We start from the raw sequence: 18,263 nt of genomic DNA, 5'->3' as shown, positions 1-18,263 counted from the left end.
ACCCTGGCCTCTCCCAAAATAAAATTGTTTCTATATGTGGTGATTGCCTAAGAAATACCCTCCATAAAGTATTATGGCCTCTGGGGAAGATAACAAGAGCTCCAGAAATCTAAAAAGAAAGAAACTTGACTTTTTCATTGTGTTATCTTTGACTGTTCTGTTTTTAAACTTCTGGTGTTCTTTTTTCTTGAGTCAGGGTCTTGCTATGTAGCCTCAGCTGGTCTTGAACTCACTATGTAGCTGATCCTTCTGTGTCAGTTTCCTGAGTGCTAGGATTTGTTTTAAAAATTTTTGAGGAGGGCCTGGGGATTTTGCTCAGCGCCATAAGCGCCTGCCTTAAAAGCAGGCAGTCATGAGTTCGATCCCTGGTACCGATTAAAAAAAAAATTTTTTTTTTTTTTTTTTTGAGGAAAAAAAACTTAACTGGTTGCTTTGCACGGTGAAACTCACTTGGATGGTATAAGCTTAGTAATTTATTTTTTCCTCCTTTTGATTTCTCAGTGGGAGTGCTTGGATTGAATTCCTGAATAATGAAGATGATCTTAAAGATATTTTATTACAACTAAGAGAAGGGAACATTGTCTGTGCTCAGTATCTTTGGCTGAGACATCGGGTAATACGTTTTGTTTTGCATTTTTTCTTAAAGGCTTCCCAGCTCCTGAGATGGGTCTGACTCAACTAAACAAGGTGCCATAGTTGACTGGATAATAAAATATTGTCAGATTGATGAGACGTGTCTGTCCCTCTGATGATTCTAAGTGTGAGGGAGTTCTGTAAAGATACGTAGGGCATTATTTTACCTCATTGAGTCTAAATAGCTCCTTAGCTCAACAGACAACATTTGATTAAGTCATTCACTGATAGAAGCCCAGCTTGTCTTTTATCCCAGCTACTCAGGAGACTGAAACAGGAGGATCCCTTGAGTCCACTAGTTGGAACCAGCCTGGACAACATAACGAAACCCAATCTCTTAAATAGTAAAATTGTTCATTTTCATTCACTTCACCTTGGCTGATGTCAACATATGATATTGGAACCCAAACATACCATGTTGTCATTTCATAAGCGGACACATTGCTTGTAAGCCTTTGTGCCATCATCTCCAGTTTTGTCTTCCTTAGAGCACATCTCTGCTGGTTCCCTTGCTGCACAATTTATACAGTGTTTGCCACTCATGGTCCCGTTGTGGCCCTCAACTTGATCATCTGCATAGATAAATCACCTTTAGCAGCTATTAAAATCAGCAAGATTTCCTTGGGATGACTTCCTAATATAATAGGACTTTGTGCTTTGGGAGGTTGTCAGTCTGTTAGATAAGTTTTAATTTCTCACTCTGTAATATTCAGGCAAACTTTGAAAGCAAGTCTGATGTGAAAATGCTTGAGAACTTGCTGAACTCAATTTCTACACCAGTCTCTTTACAAAATCTTTGTCCATGGCTTAAAAACGAGGTGGTCCCATTTGTGAGAAGGACTATACCTGAAGGACAGGTGAGTTTCCCCCAGTAGTTCTATTCTTAATAATCTTACGTAATTTGTGTTCCATTATGTTGGAGACCACTACAAAGTGGCTTTGAGCAGGATTTAGGATCAACTAATTGATTTTCTTTTTTTCTTTGTCTTTTTCTTTTTTATCGGTACCGGGGATCAAACTCACGACTACCTGCTTGCAAGGCAGGTGCTTATGCTGCTGAGCTAAATCTCCGGTCCCAACTAATTGATTTTCTAATTGGCTTTCTATGTTTATCTGTGAGTCTGTCCTAGGCCTCAGCCCCTTGCCTGGCAATGGGAGCTGATTCTTAGTAAGTGAACCTCTGGGAATCACTGGTTCTGGCTGAGGCCTGTAGTGGCCTGTGAGGCCGGAGATACCTCAAAGGGCAAGATAAGGCCACATCTGTGGACACCTGGCTCAGACACCAATTAACAAGGTAGAGACTGCAGCTGCAGGCGTCTCACTTTGCAGTCTCACTCCTACCTTTCCATAAATGTCGTAATGGAGATAAGACAGTTCTCCTAAATTGGCATAATTTACTACTTGGAGAAGTCTTTGAAGTTACTCCCATGGTCCTGCTCATTTCCCATGCTTTCCTTAGTTTCCCTGCTCTTTGTTTGAAGATGCAACAAACATGGGTGGTCCAGGGAAGCTCTTTGTGTTAGCCCTCCTGATAGCCACAGAGTAAAGAACTCGGCTAAAGGGTTTTGACCCTCCCAGAGGCCTAAAATCATACCACTTGTCTCAAAATTAAGCCTTTGCTGTACACTTGTTTAGGAGGTTGATGAATCTAGGTCAGGACCTAATAACATTAGATCATTGGAGATTAAGTTATAGTAACAACAATTAATTAGCTTTTTAAAATTCTCTTTTAAAAGATAGCCATAAGGCTAGAGGCATAGGTCAGTGGTAGAACATTTGCCTAGCATGTGTGAGACCCCAGCTTCAACCCCAGAACTGCAAAAATGAAACAGTTTTTAAGAGATAACCATGAAAGAGTTTGGTTATTTTAGTGATTCTGTCTTGAGAATTTTAAATGATATATGTTTCAGAAAATTCTTGCAAAATGGTTGGAGCAAGCAGCCAGGAACCTTGAGTTAACTGATAAGGTAACACTAGTACAATTAATGTGGGAAAGACTTGCACCGCCCAAAGTGTGGCATGGCACACTGTTTTTAATGGTCTGTAATGTTTTTAAAGGCAAACTGGCCGGAAAATGGACTTCAGCTGGCAGAGGTATTTTTCACTGCAGAAAAAACAGATGAATTGGGATTGGTTTCCTCTTGGCACTGGATATCCTTGGTATGATGTGAAGAATGGATTTTGTAGTCTCCTTGTGTTACAGTTTGTCTACATGTATGTAGAGAAAAGTATCTGTAAATACATGTACTCCTTAAGGTTTCTGTTTTTGTGTTCCTTTATTTGTACCTTTCAAATGCACAAAATTGAAAACTTCTTTTCTTTGTTATATTTCTATTATATTTCATAATGCATATTCTCTATTGAACCATCAAAAATGAAACTGTATAAAAGCATTCTCCTGAGTAGTATAATTGATTATGGTGCAGTAGCAGCATTTCATAATCCTAAAAGAACAAAACTACTGACATATGATTAGTTTTTAAAGTACAACCAGGACTTCTGTTTGAACTAGTAGTTCATTGCTTTTTCTGATGGTATTTGCTAGGTATTTAAAAAGCTACAAGGGCTAAAAATCAGTTTTAAGATCAAACTGTAAAAAACATGAGATATCCTGACAGGCTAAGGAAACAGCAGTGGCTGGCCATGTGCTGAGAGCCCTCACCTAGCAGTGAGGCACTGGGCTCAGTTCCGTTCTCATCACTGAAGACAAAGCAGAACCACCAGTGGTACTTGAGGGACTAAGATCAGGAATGCCGATTTTATACTTGGGGTTAATGAACTAAATTTATTATTTGGCAAAAATATAAAGTTTATTATTTGGCTTATTAATTTCAAGTTAATTTCTTTTCATTTTGGAATTTCTAAATTTTTGAAAACATTCATTATATTGGGGGAGATAATGCAGATAATGCAGATGCCTATGCAGGAGGAGCACAGTCTTACGGTCAGCCTGGTCAACTAAGCAAGACCCTGTCTCAAAGTAAAAATAAAAAATGTGTTGGGGTTGTAGTAGAGTGCTTGCTCAGCGTATGTAAGGCCGTGGATTCAACCCCCAGTTTGTTTTCTCCTTCAAAGAAAATAAGCAAAAAACGTTTTTTGGGAGTACCATAATTTAGCTTAAAATCAATATATAAGACATGTTGTAATCTCACATATTTCAATACCAGCAAAATATGTCCTTACAATATTATATAGTATTTTAAATCACATTTTTCACATTTCTGCTTCAAATTATATTACTTTTATTACCTAATTAAAAAATGATCAATTGCTTTCTGATATAGAAAGTTCTCGTTATTAATTATTACTTATAATAGTTATACTTAATGATTTTATCCTTTTTAAATGAGGATGCTCATTATAATATGTTTTTCTATAAAAGAAGCCCCCCTATACACACTTTTTAGTTTGATTTTCAAAACAGGCTCATGCTATGTAAATTACATGTGTAGTGATCTAGGCTTGTTTAGGCTAGCGCTGAACTCACTATGTAGCTCAGGTTACATTGTGGGCTTGAACTCATGGCACTCCTCCTGCCTGAACCTCCAGAGTGCTGGCCTTAAAGGCATGCACCACCATGCCCAGCTCTTTTTCTTCTATTTGCTCTTAGACACTACTTTGTCTTTTCTCCGTTAGTTGACATTTATCAATATTAAAAATTTCCTTCCATGTATATAACTTGAGGAAATATTAAAGGTACATAATCTGTGTAGCTACATGGGACATTTGAGGACCATGCAAATATTTATGTATCCAAATATAGTTCTGAAAAAAAATTGTGCTAATATTAGTCTTCTGTTTAAGAAAAAAATGCTTTGAATGTTCTAATCTCTGTTAATGTATACTAGGTGATTTTAGTTTGGTCTACAGAATTCTTATTTTGTTGTTTTAATTTCTAGAATTTACAAAATTTAAGGCATTAGTTGCTTCAAAATTGCAGGTTTCCTCTTATGTACATAACCATGGTCTTTTTTTTGTTTTTTTGTACCGGGAATCAAACTCACAATCTTGCACTTGCCAGGCAGGTGCTTATGCCACTGAGTTAAATCCCCAGCCCTAGTTTTTTTTTTTTTTTTTTTTTTTAACCATGGTCATTTTTTTTAATATTCTTTGAAATGAGTGTGGTTCTGTTTCCCTGTCATGTTTTTATTTTATGTCCTTAACCATCTTAATACTCTCATTTTAGAAGGATTACCAAAACACGGAGGAAATACGTCAGTTGCAGACTTTGGTCAACAACTTGAGGGAGCTGATCACGTTGTACAGGAAATATAACTGCAAGCTGACCCTCTCTGACTTAGAGAAGGTAAAATTCTGGGCTTGTCACCATTGCTATACTCCTTGCATCCGGTTCTGGCTGGAGCTTGCATTTATGTCATCTTTCTTGTCTGTCACCCAGGAAAACACAACCACCATCGTGTTCCGAATGTTTGATAGAGTTTCGGCCCCGGAACTTATTCCCTTCGTCTTAGAGAAGTCGATCCGCGTTTACATGAGGGAGCATGGCTTGCAAGAGGAGGAGCTTCTCTTGCTGTACATAGAGGTAACTTTCTCTTTAGATCTAACCTGTTTCTGGGAACTGTTCAGCATACCATCACATTAAATGTTCAGCTCTTTAAGGAAATTGTGCTTTACCACTGGGACTCACACAGTATTTGTACTGGTTAAGACAATGGGTTAATTCTGCTGCTAAATGAGTACCTTGAACAAGGAAGAAAAATAGGAGCTGGTTGCAGTGATGTGCGCCTGTGATTCCAGCTATTGGAGAGGCTGAGGCAGGAAGAGCCCTAGAGCTCACAAATGTGAGCCCTCCATCTCAAAAAAAAAAAGAAAACCAAAATAGTAGCTCTTTCTCCTCAGCATTATTGTGAGATAAAAGGAAAATGAACTCAGTTTTTATATTTTTTTTCTTTTGACACTGCTTATTAAACCCAAGACTTAGTACCTATAAAGCACATATTCTAGCAGCCTTGGATATCAGTTATTTTGAAAACAGTATGCAGTATGCTGTAGTAATTTGGTGTGTAGGTCTTTCAAGTAGCTTATCTTTTTTTATTCTATGAAAAAATAAAATGAAATTTCCTAATAAAATTAAAAGAGAATATCTACAGTTAATACACTGTATTGTTACCTTCAAAATAATTATTGAGTACAAGACATACACCCAAAAGAGTCTTAGGATAAAGGAATAGATAATAACACAAACTTTCTTTTCCACCAACTAAAAGAAGCTATGCTATAATTGAAACACATTAGCATATATATTGAAATATTTTTAAAACAATGAGGTATGTAACTTGGGGACTTCTTCCTACTCCTGCTTTGCTCTTTGTGTATATATGTGTATATTTTGTCTATCTATTATGTGTTTCTCATGTAACAGAAGCCATGCATTGTGAGACTAAACCATTCCTCACAGCTCTGGCTGCTGAAGAAGCCATATGAGTGGGGAGACAGATGCTTGGTTGTCAATGCAAGGAAGCAGCGTTATTGTAGCAACATCCATTCCTTTTTTTAAAAATTAGATTTTATTGGTACATTCCGGACATATATATACACAGTGATCACATTTATCAGAGAGAATCTGTACGTGCTACCACTTTTGTCCCTGATTCTCCTACCCTCTTTTTCAACCCCATCTCCCCTCCTCATTTACAAAGCTTTGTTTCCATGTTTTCCTTTTCTCGTTTTTTAAAAACTTTTCCCTTCCTTTCCCCTGTCCCTTCCCTCATGTTCCCCTTTCTATTTGAACATTTTCTTCCTATTTCATGATACATTTTGGTCCTTATTTACACTTCTGGTTTCTCACACCACAGAAACAATGCAGTGTTCACATGTATTTCAGTTTCATTTCTCTTAAGAGTCAAGGTGTATCTACTTTCCTAGAAATGTCTAGAGCGTATCCTTTATGGCAGAGTAGTACTCTGTTTTATATATAAAAAAGATCCCACATCTTTATCCACTCTCCAGTTGATGGGCACTTGGGTTTTTTTTTTTTTTTACTGAGAATCGAACTCACAACCTCGCGCTTGCCAGGCAGGTGCTTATGCTACCGAGGTAAATCCCCAATCCCAATGGGCACTTGGTTTGTCTCCAAGATTTGGCCAATACAAACTACTGCTATAAACGCAGGGGAAGCAGCGTCCATTCTTATTGAGCCTTCCCCTGTTAGAGATTTGAGGTTTCCTGATTGACTTTATGCTCATAACTAATGTGGCCAGAGAATTGGTGTTGAATTTATAGCATCAGCAGAACTAAAAGTGTGTATTTTATGCATGTCAATAAGGGAATGACCTGTTGATGTTCTACAGAAAATGGAAATTGGCATTCAGGTATCCATTGTATTCCAAAATAAGGTCTCAAATCTTAAACTGTTAGGGGCCTTGGAGTTAGAGGTTAATCTGTCTTCCAATACACTAATATAGCATTGAGTATAAGCTGCAAGTTGTCAGTGTCTGAATAATCCACAAATGGCTCTGCAGGTAATTATTTATTTTTTTTCAGTAAAGTTGTATAAACAAACAAACAAAAAAAATAGGGAACGAGAAACCATGCAGTACTTGGGCTTGTGTCTGACATGTTTCACTGAACATTATGTTCTCATGCGTAGGGATTTTTTTTAATATATTTTCTGTACCTATAAAGTTAACCACTAAAGTTTTGGCAATGTCATTTTTTGATTTTTGAGATAGTCTCATCATTTAGGTCAGGCTGACCTTAACTCATTGTGTAGTCCAGGTTGACTCTGAAAGTACAGAGCTCCTGCCCTGCTTCCCCTGAGTGCTGCAGTTACAGGTGCATACCACCATACCCAGGTTAGTTTTTAATCTACGTTCCATGACTATGTAGGATTTTTATGAATCAATAAGGGGCTATTTAAGTGTCTCTTTATTTTGCAATTTTTAGTGAGAATTTTAATTTTTGAACACATACCCATGCTTATCTTTTCTTAGGATTTACTGAAGCGATGTAGCTCTAAGTCCACATCCCTCTTCGACACAGCGTGGGAAGCAAAGGCCATGGCTGTCATCGCATGCTTGTCTGACACTGATGTGAGTAACAGTGACCACTGGGCTTCCCATTTCAGCAGGGATCTGAAAGACTTTCGGGTCACTAATGATGTGTTTATTAAGAATTTGTGTAGCATGTAAAAGGAATAAAAAGAAAGTAAAAATCACATTTTATTTTGCTTAATGTTATAAAATAAAAAGAGCCAGTGGTGTGGTGCAGGCTTATAATCCCAGCACTTGGAGGCTGAGGCAGTAGGATTGCTGAGTTTGAAGCCACCCTCCACTTTTTGGCAAAACCCTGTCTGCTCCCTCCACCCCTGCAAAAAAAAAAAAAACAAAGAAAGAAAAGTTCTCATTCCCACCCCCAGAAAAATTGCCATGGTGTAGGTGCAGATCTCTCCAGGATTTCTATGGTTGTTCAGACATGGAGATATGTTTTCAATATGTTGTACTATTCTTTTGGCTTGTCATTACATTATTACTATTTACCATTATAAAACATAATGTAAAAGCTGGGCATGGTGGTACACTCTTGTAATCCTAGCCCTTGGGAGGCTGAGGCAGGTAGATTTTGGCAAGTTCGAGGTCCGCCTGGGCTACAAATTGAACTCAAGGCCAGCCTGTACTGCATAGCGAGACCCTGTCTCAAAAGGACTTAAAAAAAAGCACATAATGTAAATTAAATCATGAAAACTAATTTTTAACAGAGACTGGAAGGGGATTTAGCTCAGTGGCATGAGAGCCTGCTTAGCAAGCATGAGGTCATGAGTTCGATCCCTGGTACAAAAAAAAAAAACTGAGAGATTGCCTGCTCTAGAAGAATGGCATAGCCTATGACTCTTGCTATGTTTCAGCAGACAAATTGCTTTCATAGTTTCATAAATAATAAAGTTCCCTTTATGTGTGAAACTTGGAAGAAATTTTGTATGTTTGTGGTTGGAAGAGGCAGTAATCTGAGATGATGGTTATGCCAGTGGTTAAAGTCTCGGACATCAGCTTTCCCCTGGGGTCTTTCTGCAGCTCATCTTCGATGCAGTGCTGAAGATCATGTACAAGGCTGTGGTTCCCTGGAGCGCGGCTGTGGAGCAGCTAGTGAAGCAGCACCTGGAGATGGACCATCCCAAGTAAGCTGCCTGCCGACCACCCAGGGTCTGTGTGCTGTTGGCATCCACTTGCATTTTTCATCGCTTGTGTCCCATAGTGTTTCAGTAAACAGACAATCAGCCAGGTGTGGTGGTGCATGCCTGTAATCCCAGCACCAGGGAGGATGAGAAAGATGGATCACCTCGAGTTTGAGGCTAGCTTGGGCTACTTAGTGAGCTCAAGGCCAGCCTGAACTACATAGTGAGACCCTGTCTCAAAAAAAAAAATCCATGCTAACTAGCATCAATAAATTTACTTTCAGAGTCAAGTTATTGCAGGAAAGTTACAAACTAATGGAGATGAAGAAACTTCTACGAGGATATGGAATAAGAGAAGTGAACCTCTTAAACAACGAAATAATGGTAAGTTCACTGATTGAAGAATCTTTTTACTATTTCAAGGCAACACAGGACATTTAGTGAGGATTTTATATTTCAAAAAGTCAGTAGAACTAGATTCTCCACTATTCTTTTGTTAGGCACATTATAAATAGGCAGTTTAGTTACTCATGAGAGTACTAAGGGCAACACATTGTGACTGAAGTTCAAAAGGAGTGACAGGACTGTCACAAAAGTCACTAAGTCATGTTTTAAATCTTTCATACAGTTTAGTTTTTTTGCTGCATTGTTTCAATTTCATGCCTATTTTGCCCTGATCAGCCAATAATTCCTGGCTTCTGTGATGTTCTATGGTAAGCAACATGTGTTTTGTCTCTTGCAGAGGGTGGTCAGGTACATTCTCAAAGAAGATGTCCCATCTTCCTTGGAAGACGCTCTCAAGGTGGCCCAAGGGTATAGGTTGGCTGATGATGAAATCTACAGTTTAAGAATTATTGACCTGATTGATAGAGAGCAGGTATGGTATGAAAGTTTGTTGTTTTATAGGGATTCTTTGTTAATTAAATGCTTGAAAACAGAAACAGTTCAAATTATTCAAATTGACTTTCACAAAATAGTTATACCAATATGAAAACAAACTACTGACATGACCACTTTTTTTGTGTCTTCTTTAAATGTAGCTAGTGGAATATTTTTTCCATACTAGAAACTGAACCCCTTGTCTTTGCATTGAGTTACATGCCCACCCCTTTATTTATTTATTTATTTTTTTATTTTGAGGCATGGACTTGCTAATTTGTTGAGGCAGTATGTTGCCCAAACTGGGCTCAACGGTGTAATCCTTTTGGCTCAGGCTCTCACAGTGCTGAGATGACAGGTGTGCACCACTATGCCTTTTTTTTTTTTTTTAATTTTTTTTGTCTTTTTCATTTTTAACGGTACCAAGGATTAAACTCACAACTGACTGCTTGCAAGGCAGGCACTTATGCCGTTGAGCTAAATCCCCAGCCCCCACCATGCCTGTCTTGCTTTTTCATATTTTTAAGTGTCCTTTTTTTTTTTTTTCCTTTTTTGGTACTGGAAATTGAACTTAAGACCTCACGCTTGCCAGACAGATGCTTGTGCCACTAAGCTGTATCCCTGACCTCTAGTGTCTTTATTTTTTATAATTCTATGGTGAGAGGAATGCCTGAGAAGTATACTAATCTTTGGTACCTAGAAAGTTACTTTATGCATTAGGGATATAGCTCAGTGCTGGAGATAGCCTACTATGTGTGAGGCCCTCTGTTCAATCCCACCCTCCCCCGCAAAACTCAACTATAATCTATCTTTCCAAAATCTCTTTACCTGTTTTCTCTTTTTTATCGTGTCAGAGAGCAAACTTGGGTCTCTTGCTTGCCATGCAAATGAGGCCAGGTTCTTTTTTTTGGTCTGTTTTGTCATCTTAAAGTAGAAGAGAAAGAGGTGAGGCCAGGTTGTCCTCTACAGACGGCAGCTGATGGTCCTGATCTCTGCCTATTTACAGGGCGAAGATTGTCTCCGTCTGCTGAGGTCTTTGCCTCCCACAGAAGCGGAGAAAACTGCAGAAAGAGTCATCATCTGGGCACAACTGGCCTTGCAGGAAGAGCCAGACCACTCTGGAGAGGTGAGATATAAATAAATCCAATTCTTCCTGATGTTAATCCAGGGGGTGGAGGAGCTAGACTTCTGTAAATGAACATCAGCCCTTCTTTCTGCAGTACTAGAATTGCCTCAACTGGGCATGGTGGTACACACCTATAATCCCACCACACCCAGCTACTTTCGTGCTTTAAGCTAGTTTTTAGGTATCTGTTTTAATTTTCCTGAGAGTATTTCCAAATGTTGGGAGTAAATGTATAAAAAAGATCGGGGTCTGTTAATCATAGTATAGTTGTAAGGTTATTCAAGAGATCTGTGCATGCTCTGAGATTTCTAAATTATATATTGAGGAGCCCACAGTAATGCTTATTGTTTCTGTCCTACAGAAGATGCACTTAGAGTTCATTTTATGACCACCCAACTACTCTTAACGTGGACTTCTCATTTTTCTTGTTTTTCCCGATTTCTTGGGGTGTTCGTTTTGTTTTGTTTGCAGTCCTGACGGTTGAACTGAGGGCCTTCCACAGCCAGGCCAGCGCTGTACCTTGCAGCCTTGTTGATGATCTAGGGCTCTTCCTCAGTGATTAAAGGAAGTACATCTCACTTTGCTTCTTTTCTTCTAGGACCAGGCCTGGAGAATCTCTGTGGCAAAGACATCAGTGGACATTCTTAAAATACTGTGTGGCTTTCACAAAGGTAGTCTCTGTCTCTCTTGGCCTTGCTCCGTTCCAAAGCTTACCCTTTTCATACAGGGCACAGTGACAACTTTCACTGAAGCCACAGTTCTCCTGCTTCTAATTGTCTGTATTGACTTTACCCATTTTTTTCATGGAAAAATTTCCCTTATTTTGTCAAAAGTCTGAGAACAGAAGCGTGTAAAATCAGCTTTCTTTTTGCTTGTGTGTATCCTTCTATAAGCCCTTCAGTGCTAGACCAGATTTTTTTTGTTACCTTGCTCATTTTTCTCATGTATCAGTTTTTTATGATTGAGGCTAAATTTTAAATTTGAACTTGAACAATTAAGAAAATAATTCTCGGGCCGGAGATACAGCTCAGCAGCAAAGCGCCTGTCTGGCAAGCATGAGGTTGTGAGTTCGATTCTCAGTACCCAAAAAAAAAAAAAAGAAGAGAAAATAATTCTCTTGGAGGGAAAACTACAGTTTATTTCAGAATAATCACTATTTGGCTTGTAACCCTTTAATTTCCCTCTTCTACTTCCAGAGATAACAGGTTCTTGTTTTAAAATTAGATCTCTTTTGGGACTTAGATTGTTTATACAGTTTACAGTTAAAAAGAACTGCTAAACAACTGAACTAATATTTCAGCTTTTAACACTTTTATTTTAAAATAGAAAGTGGTATTTTAACCATTTTCTATTACTATAACAAGTTCCCTAGCTCCCTATTACAGTGATTTGTGACAATTGGGCTTTATTCAGCACTGGGTCCCCGGGGCCAGAGGTATGAAGAGCCTGGCTCTAGCCTCTGGTTGGCGGCTGGCGAGGGTTCCTTGCTGCATCTGAACTTCACGGAGGGCAGCGTGGGCTGGGACAGGACAGTGAGCTCAGCACAAGTGCCAGAGGGGCTGCTTTTATTCCAAAGCCACTCCTGCACTAAACAGTTAACCAGACCCCTGGTGCCCCCCACAAGTCATCTGCTAATACCATTGATATACATAAAATTCTGGAGACACATTCAGAACATGGCTTGTGGGACTTTGCTGTGTGCTGTAACTTCAAATTTTAATTACAGACAATCTGCAGAAGAAGGATGAATATGAAGAATCCCTGAAACGATTTAAAGTGGTTGCTAGCCTGCAGGTAAAGATGTGCCACAGACCGCCCCTCTTCCTCCTGACTCCCACTCCCTGGCTTATTCTAGTGCTTCTCATCTCACAGCGTTCATCACTTAAAATAAGGTGGTTACATTTTAAAAGTACACCCATTGGGGGCTGGGGATTTAGCTCAGCAGCATAAGTGCCTTACAAGGAAAAGTACATACTAAAAGAAGAGAAGACACTTAATGGTGCTTGTATTTTATTTTTGAAAACATTATACACGTATATCATTGAAAAAAGTCTTAGAAAAAATAATAACCTGCATGTTATGTATATTTTATCAAACTAAAAATTAAATTATTATTTAAATTATTACTGTACTGCATGTTACAGGTAATACAGAATTAATTCTTTGGCCCCTCCAAAAAAGGTGAATACCCTATCGTGAAAAATAAGTTTTCCTCCCTTATCTGATCCTCCAGTTATCCATTTTCCATAGGACCTGCAAACACTATAATCAGCTTTTTCAGTGTCCTTCTAGAAGTTTCTGTGAAGCCGTCCAAACATAGACAGTGTTGTTCCTAGTAGAGAGGGAAATGTGACATGTAGGCAGAATCTTCAGGGGCCCATTATAGTAAATACTAGATATGAGTTCTCATATTAGTTTCTGTATATATGTTTCCACATGGCAAGTCCCCTTCAGCAAAGAACACTGATGTTTTGGAGAAAAACATTAGTTTGGAAACACTATAACATTTTATAGATTTTGTCTTTACTATAGATAAGTGCTGTGCTACCATCAAAAATAATATGTATAGCCAGGCATGGCAGCACATGCCAGTGACTGAGGAGGCTGAGGCAGGAGAACTGTTTGAGAATAAGAGTTCTAGTCCAGCCTGAGACTTTGTCTTTTAAAAAAAGTTATTATTTATGAAGACTAATTACAAGGAAAAGGGAATTATACATTATTAACAGGAAAAGGTATGAAATCATACAATGCAGCCATAAAATGCTAGTGAAAGACTGCAAAGAAACCCTGAGAAAATGGTCAGTGTTTATTAAGTTGTTTGTTCTCACTCCAGAGGGTATTTGCTAAGTTTTGAGTCATTTTTGATTGTCACAGCTGTTAGGAGGACAGAGATGCTGTCAGCAGTCCTGTAGGTTACACAGAGCAGCCCCCCACAACAAAGGACTGTCTGTCTCCGACTGTTGTGTAGATGAGGAAGCCCGTTCTGAAATCAGCATCGGTGTGAAGGGTCTGATTCGCTCGCCCCCACTATGTCTTGGTTTCTTCCTCTGGGCTTCCATGAGGTTTCTATTGAGTCGGGGAAACAAGCCCTTCCTCTAGAGTTAGCCAGAGCTTACAGAAGAAATGAGACTATTTGTTAAGCCTCTGGGGAAGATTTGCAGAAACCAAGTGTTTCATCCCTCCATCTTTCTTCTCAATTCCCCATAACACAGTAATCTAGCCTGAGATGGCAGCAGTGCTGGAACTGAGTTGTAGTTAAACCTTGTTTTCCAAGCTTTGATTGATTATTGATACCGTCGACTGAGCCCAGAGCTTTACACCAAGGCACGTGCACTGCCACTGGGCTGCACCTCCAGTCCGTCTGAGCTTTTTTCTTTTTCTTTTTTTGGTATCAGGGATCAAACCTATGACCTTATGCTTACCAGGCAAGCACTTGAACCACTGAGCCAAATCCCCAGCCCTGTCTGAGCTTTTTATAATGTTAGTTTTATGAAATTTAAAGTCTTAAATTCTTAGTTTACAAAGAGGTAGTCTCTGAGCAAGAGGTGATAAGGAAGTTTGAAACGCCGTGATGATTTTTACCACTGGCTAACCTTTGTCTTGCTTATGTTTACTGCAGGAGAACTTTGAGGTTTTTCTTCCATTTAATGATTATAGCAACAATGCGCTGCTAGCAGATCTTCGTGAGCAATACATTAACACTTATGAAGATACCCAAGATAAGCCAGGCCTGAGCACTGACACAAAGCTACACAGACAGGCGCTGGCCCTGCAGGTATCTGCGCAGGAGCTGGAGGCAGAGCTGGCCTGGAGAGCCTTGCAAAATGAGAAGAACATCGGAGCAGCGCTGAGCAAATGCAGGTGATTTCTGGATCCTAGCTTATCTGAAAGTAATACTCACTTTGTTTCTTTAGTAGTAAGTGCAGGGCTGGTGATACTTTTTTTTTTTTTTTCAAAAGCAATTTGTTTTTCACCCATCAGCCTACTTTGGGCTTCTATGTCAGAAATTAGTGGTATAAATATCAAATTAAGTGTTAGATACTACAGAGTTAAGTAACTTAACCATGGGTTTAGGCCACATTTTTGACATGGGCTTGACATGTCTTTCAAATCATTTGAAAATGAAACATATTTTATGCTCTAAAGCTTTTTAGAAGCCAGGCATGTTGGCATATGCCTATAATCCCAGCACTTGGGAGACTGAAGCAGGAGGATCACTGCAAATTTAAGGCCATTCTGGATTACAAAGTGAGTTCAAGGCCAGCTGAACTGCATAGAGAAACTGTCTCAAAGAGACAAAAAGGGGCTGGAGACGTAGCTCAGCAGCACAGGTGTCTGCCTGGCAAGCCCTGGGTCCTGAGTTCAATTTCCGGTACGAAAAAAAAATAAAGAGACATTTTCTGTGTTGCTGATTATCATACTGGTTATATACTAAAACAAGAAAGGCAAATGTATTCCAAAGGCTAAAGTATTCCAGTTTTCTAACCTTCTTTCCTCTGAAGAGACTTGTTTAAATATCATTGCAATGCCGACACGGGAAGATTCCTGTTGCTGACGTGTCAGAAGCTTTGTCAGATGTTGGCTAATAACGTCCAGGTGTCAGCACCTGTCAGCCTCAATCTTCCTTCTGAGATACACGTCCTAGCGTGCCAGGCTGCCACCATTTGCAGTCCAGGTAACAAGATTTATAATGGTTTCTATTCTCTGATTCATTGCACAGTTGTCTCCCAAATGCTGTTAATAATTGGGTCTTGTAACAGACAGAGTATCTTCTCACAAAGGAACTGCTGTAATTGACCCTTTGGAGATTATAGGTTTGAAACCAAAATACTCACAGTGTCTTTTCTGACTGCAGACAATAGCACTTTTGTAGGACTGTGAGAATCTTTATCTCCCCTTATCTGATTTTTGTTAGCTAACCTTAAAAAATCTGCCCTGCATTTAGGGTAGTCAGAACTATGTGGGTAGGTGTGGTGAGTGTGTGATGTATACTTGTAATTCCAGCATTGGGGAGGCTGAGACAGGAGGATCACCATGAGTTCAGGGCCAGCCTAAACTACACTGTCTCAAAAAAAAAAAAAAAAAAAGGTTGTATGAATACCTCTCTATCTCCTTTGTGAACCTCATTAAAATTTAGAATGGGCAGTATAAAAAGGTTGTTTTCATTCTAAAGATCTAAATAGAAACGATGATTTTTTTTCTATTTTCAGATTTTTTATTAGATGCTTTAGAACTGTGTAAATACACTTTAATAGCGGTGGAGCTTTCCAGACAATGCCAAATGGATGACTGTGGAATTCTAATGAAAGTAAATCCCTTTTGAATTTTTTCCTTTAACAAAAGCACTGTCAACCCATTCTACACTGGTTTTAAATCATATCCACAATTTAGAAAACTACTGCTTCTACCACTTATATTTTCTTACACTATACTAAAAACTTATTCTATGCTTAAAAGGATGAGACCATTTCTCTTTTCTAGTAATCTGTTAGCTTTAGTTTGCACTCTCTTTTGAAACATTAGACCTCAAAAGAGGTCTCAATATTGTCCTTCTGTTAGAGTTTAATTTAAAATAACATTTTTGGCTGGGAATTTAGCCTAGTGGTATAGGCACTTGCCTGGAAAGCACAAGGTGGTGAGTTCAATCCCTGATACAAAAAATAAATAACTAAAATGACATTTTTATAAGCTATACCAGAAAAAACAAAGTACAGTCACCCATGGGTATCCCTGGGGGAATTGGTTCTGGGACCCTCTTCCAGGTTCCAGAACTTAGGAATGTTCAAATCTCTTACTTAAAAAGTTACACATTATTGCTAGGGATTTAGCTCAGTGGCATAAACACCTGCCTGGCAAGCATGAGGCCGTGAGTTCGATCCCTGGTACCAAAAAAAAAAAAAAAGTATTATTTGCTTGTAATTTATATCCCTCCCTTCTTATACTTTAGTAATCTCTAGATTATGTGTACCTAATACAATGTAAGTGCTATGTAAATAGTTGTTTTACTGTATTGTTTAGGGAATAATGACCAAAAAATCATGTTCTTGTGTAGCACAGATTTATTTTTGTGAATAGTTTGATCTGCAGGTGGTTGAATTTGCAGCTAGAGGACTGACTGTGCATGGTTGTGTTTAATCATTCACACTGTATGGCTGCTTGGTGGGAATGCTGGCCTGGGTTTGCGCGTACTTACTTGTGGCTCTTCCGTATGACTTGCTGTTTAGACTTCTTTTGGAACTCATAAGGACCCGTATGAGGAGTGGTCTTACAGTGACTTCTTCAATGAAGATGGAATCGTCCTAGAGTCACAGGTGGTGCTCCCGGTAATTTATGAGTTGATTTCATCCCTTGTCCCTCTTGCAGGTAAATCTCACTTATTTTCTACATATTTCTGCTTTATGAGAATTTAAACTCTAGAGGTTTAGACTAGAACTGTACACAAAAAACATGGATGAATTTTGCAAGCAGAGTTGAATGGAAGGAGCCAGATACAACTGATTATATACTTTGTAGTTTCATTTACATGAAGTAAAAACAGTATTAAAAAAACACAGTGTTGCAGGTCAGGTAGTACCTACCCTCAGGAGCAGGTAATGACTGCAGAGGGCACTGAGGGGGCTGCTAGGTGCGTGTGGGTAATGTATTTTGTGATCTTCATGGTTCTATAGTCAGCTCTTAGAAATTTATCAAATTGTACATTGTTTGTTTTTGTTTTTGTTTTTTAAACCGAACATTTTTTTTATCGGTAACAGGGATCAAATTCATGACCGCCTGCTTATAAGGCAGGTGCTTATGCTGCTGAGCTAAATCCCCAGCCCCCAAATTGTACATTGTTTTGCATATATTTTAAAAATGTTTAAAGCAATGTGCCTTAGAATATTATTTGCTAATAACACAATATTTAAATACCTAAGCCTATGTAATTTATAGATAGTTATTTGTTACTTAACTGATTATTCTCTTTTGTAGAAAACAGAAGATACCCCTTGGATTCTACAAGTTTGCCCTACTGCTCCATTAGTGAAGGTATTTGACATCAGAAATGTATGGCTCAGATGAGTGTGGAGGCTTATACCTGTAATCTCAGAACTCTGGGGGGGGCTGAAGCAGGAGGACTGCAAGTTCAAGTACAGCCTGTTCAACTTAGTGAGCCCTGACTCAAAAATTTAAAAAATACATGAAAGGGCCTGGGGATATAGTTCAGTGTGAAGCATCTGGGTTCAATCCCCAGTACTGGAGATAAAAAAGAACTACAGTATGTATGATAATTTTATAAGTATGTAATACAGAACTTTCTTAAAATTCTGAGTAAGAATCTGACTTGATAGTCATTATATAATTATATAGTTATCTCATTCTTGGTCTTCTAGAAGATTACGTGTTTCGGACGTGTTTCGGCTGAGAGTGTTAACATGCACTCATCTGTTCATACATTTTAATTCTATACAGAGAAATGGTTGTCATCCAGAGTATCTCATCTAATGGACTTAGTTA

General features: G+C 38.7%; 1 protein-coding gene across 4 annotated transcripts in view; it reads left to right on the top strand.

Annotated features, from left to right (window-relative positions):
* Kntc1 (kinetochore associated 1) overlaps positions 1–18,263 on the top strand; it is a 75,599-nt gene that overhangs the window by 27,644 nt on the left and 29,692 nt on the right. For all 4 annotated transcript variants that reach the window (XM_063225556.1, XM_063225554.1, XM_063225555.1 and 1 more), the window contains 18 exons: positions 502–613; positions 1,347–1,490; positions 2,544–2,600; positions 2,692–2,793; positions 4,820–4,939; positions 5,033–5,176; positions 7,587–7,685; positions 8,664–8,767; positions 9,049–9,148; positions 9,507–9,641; positions 10,650–10,769; positions 11,368–11,440; positions 12,496–12,563; positions 14,389–14,630; positions 15,272–15,444; positions 15,980–16,077; positions 16,994–17,132; positions 17,739–17,795. In XM_063225556.1, coding sequence (XP_063081626.1) covers positions 502–613; positions 1,347–1,490; positions 2,544–2,600; positions 2,692–2,793; positions 4,820–4,939; positions 5,033–5,176; positions 7,587–7,685; positions 8,664–8,767; positions 9,049–9,148; positions 9,507–9,641; positions 10,650–10,769; positions 11,368–11,440; positions 12,496–12,563; positions 14,389–14,630; positions 15,272–15,444; positions 15,980–16,077; positions 16,994–17,132; positions 17,739–17,795 — 2,087 coding nt within the window. The remainder of the gene's footprint in view (positions 1–501; positions 614–1,346; positions 1,491–2,543; positions 2,601–2,691; positions 2,794–4,819; positions 4,940–5,032; positions 5,177–7,586; positions 7,686–8,663; positions 8,768–9,048; positions 9,149–9,506; positions 9,642–10,649; positions 10,770–11,367; positions 11,441–12,495; positions 12,564–14,388; positions 14,631–15,271; positions 15,445–15,979; positions 16,078–16,993; positions 17,133–17,738; positions 17,796–18,263) is intronic.

The sequence above is a fragment of the Cavia porcellus genome, unplaced genomic scaffold (assembly GCF_034190915.1).
Source record: "Cavia porcellus strain 051 isolate PalLab524CR breed Dunkin Hartley unplaced genomic scaffold, mCavPor4.1 scaffold_16, whole genome shotgun sequence".
NCBI lineage: Eukaryota > Metazoa > Chordata > Mammalia > Rodentia > Caviidae > Cavia > Cavia porcellus.
The sequence above is the reverse complement of the archived record's forward strand: the minus strand, read 5'-3'. Positions and strand labels throughout refer to the sequence as shown.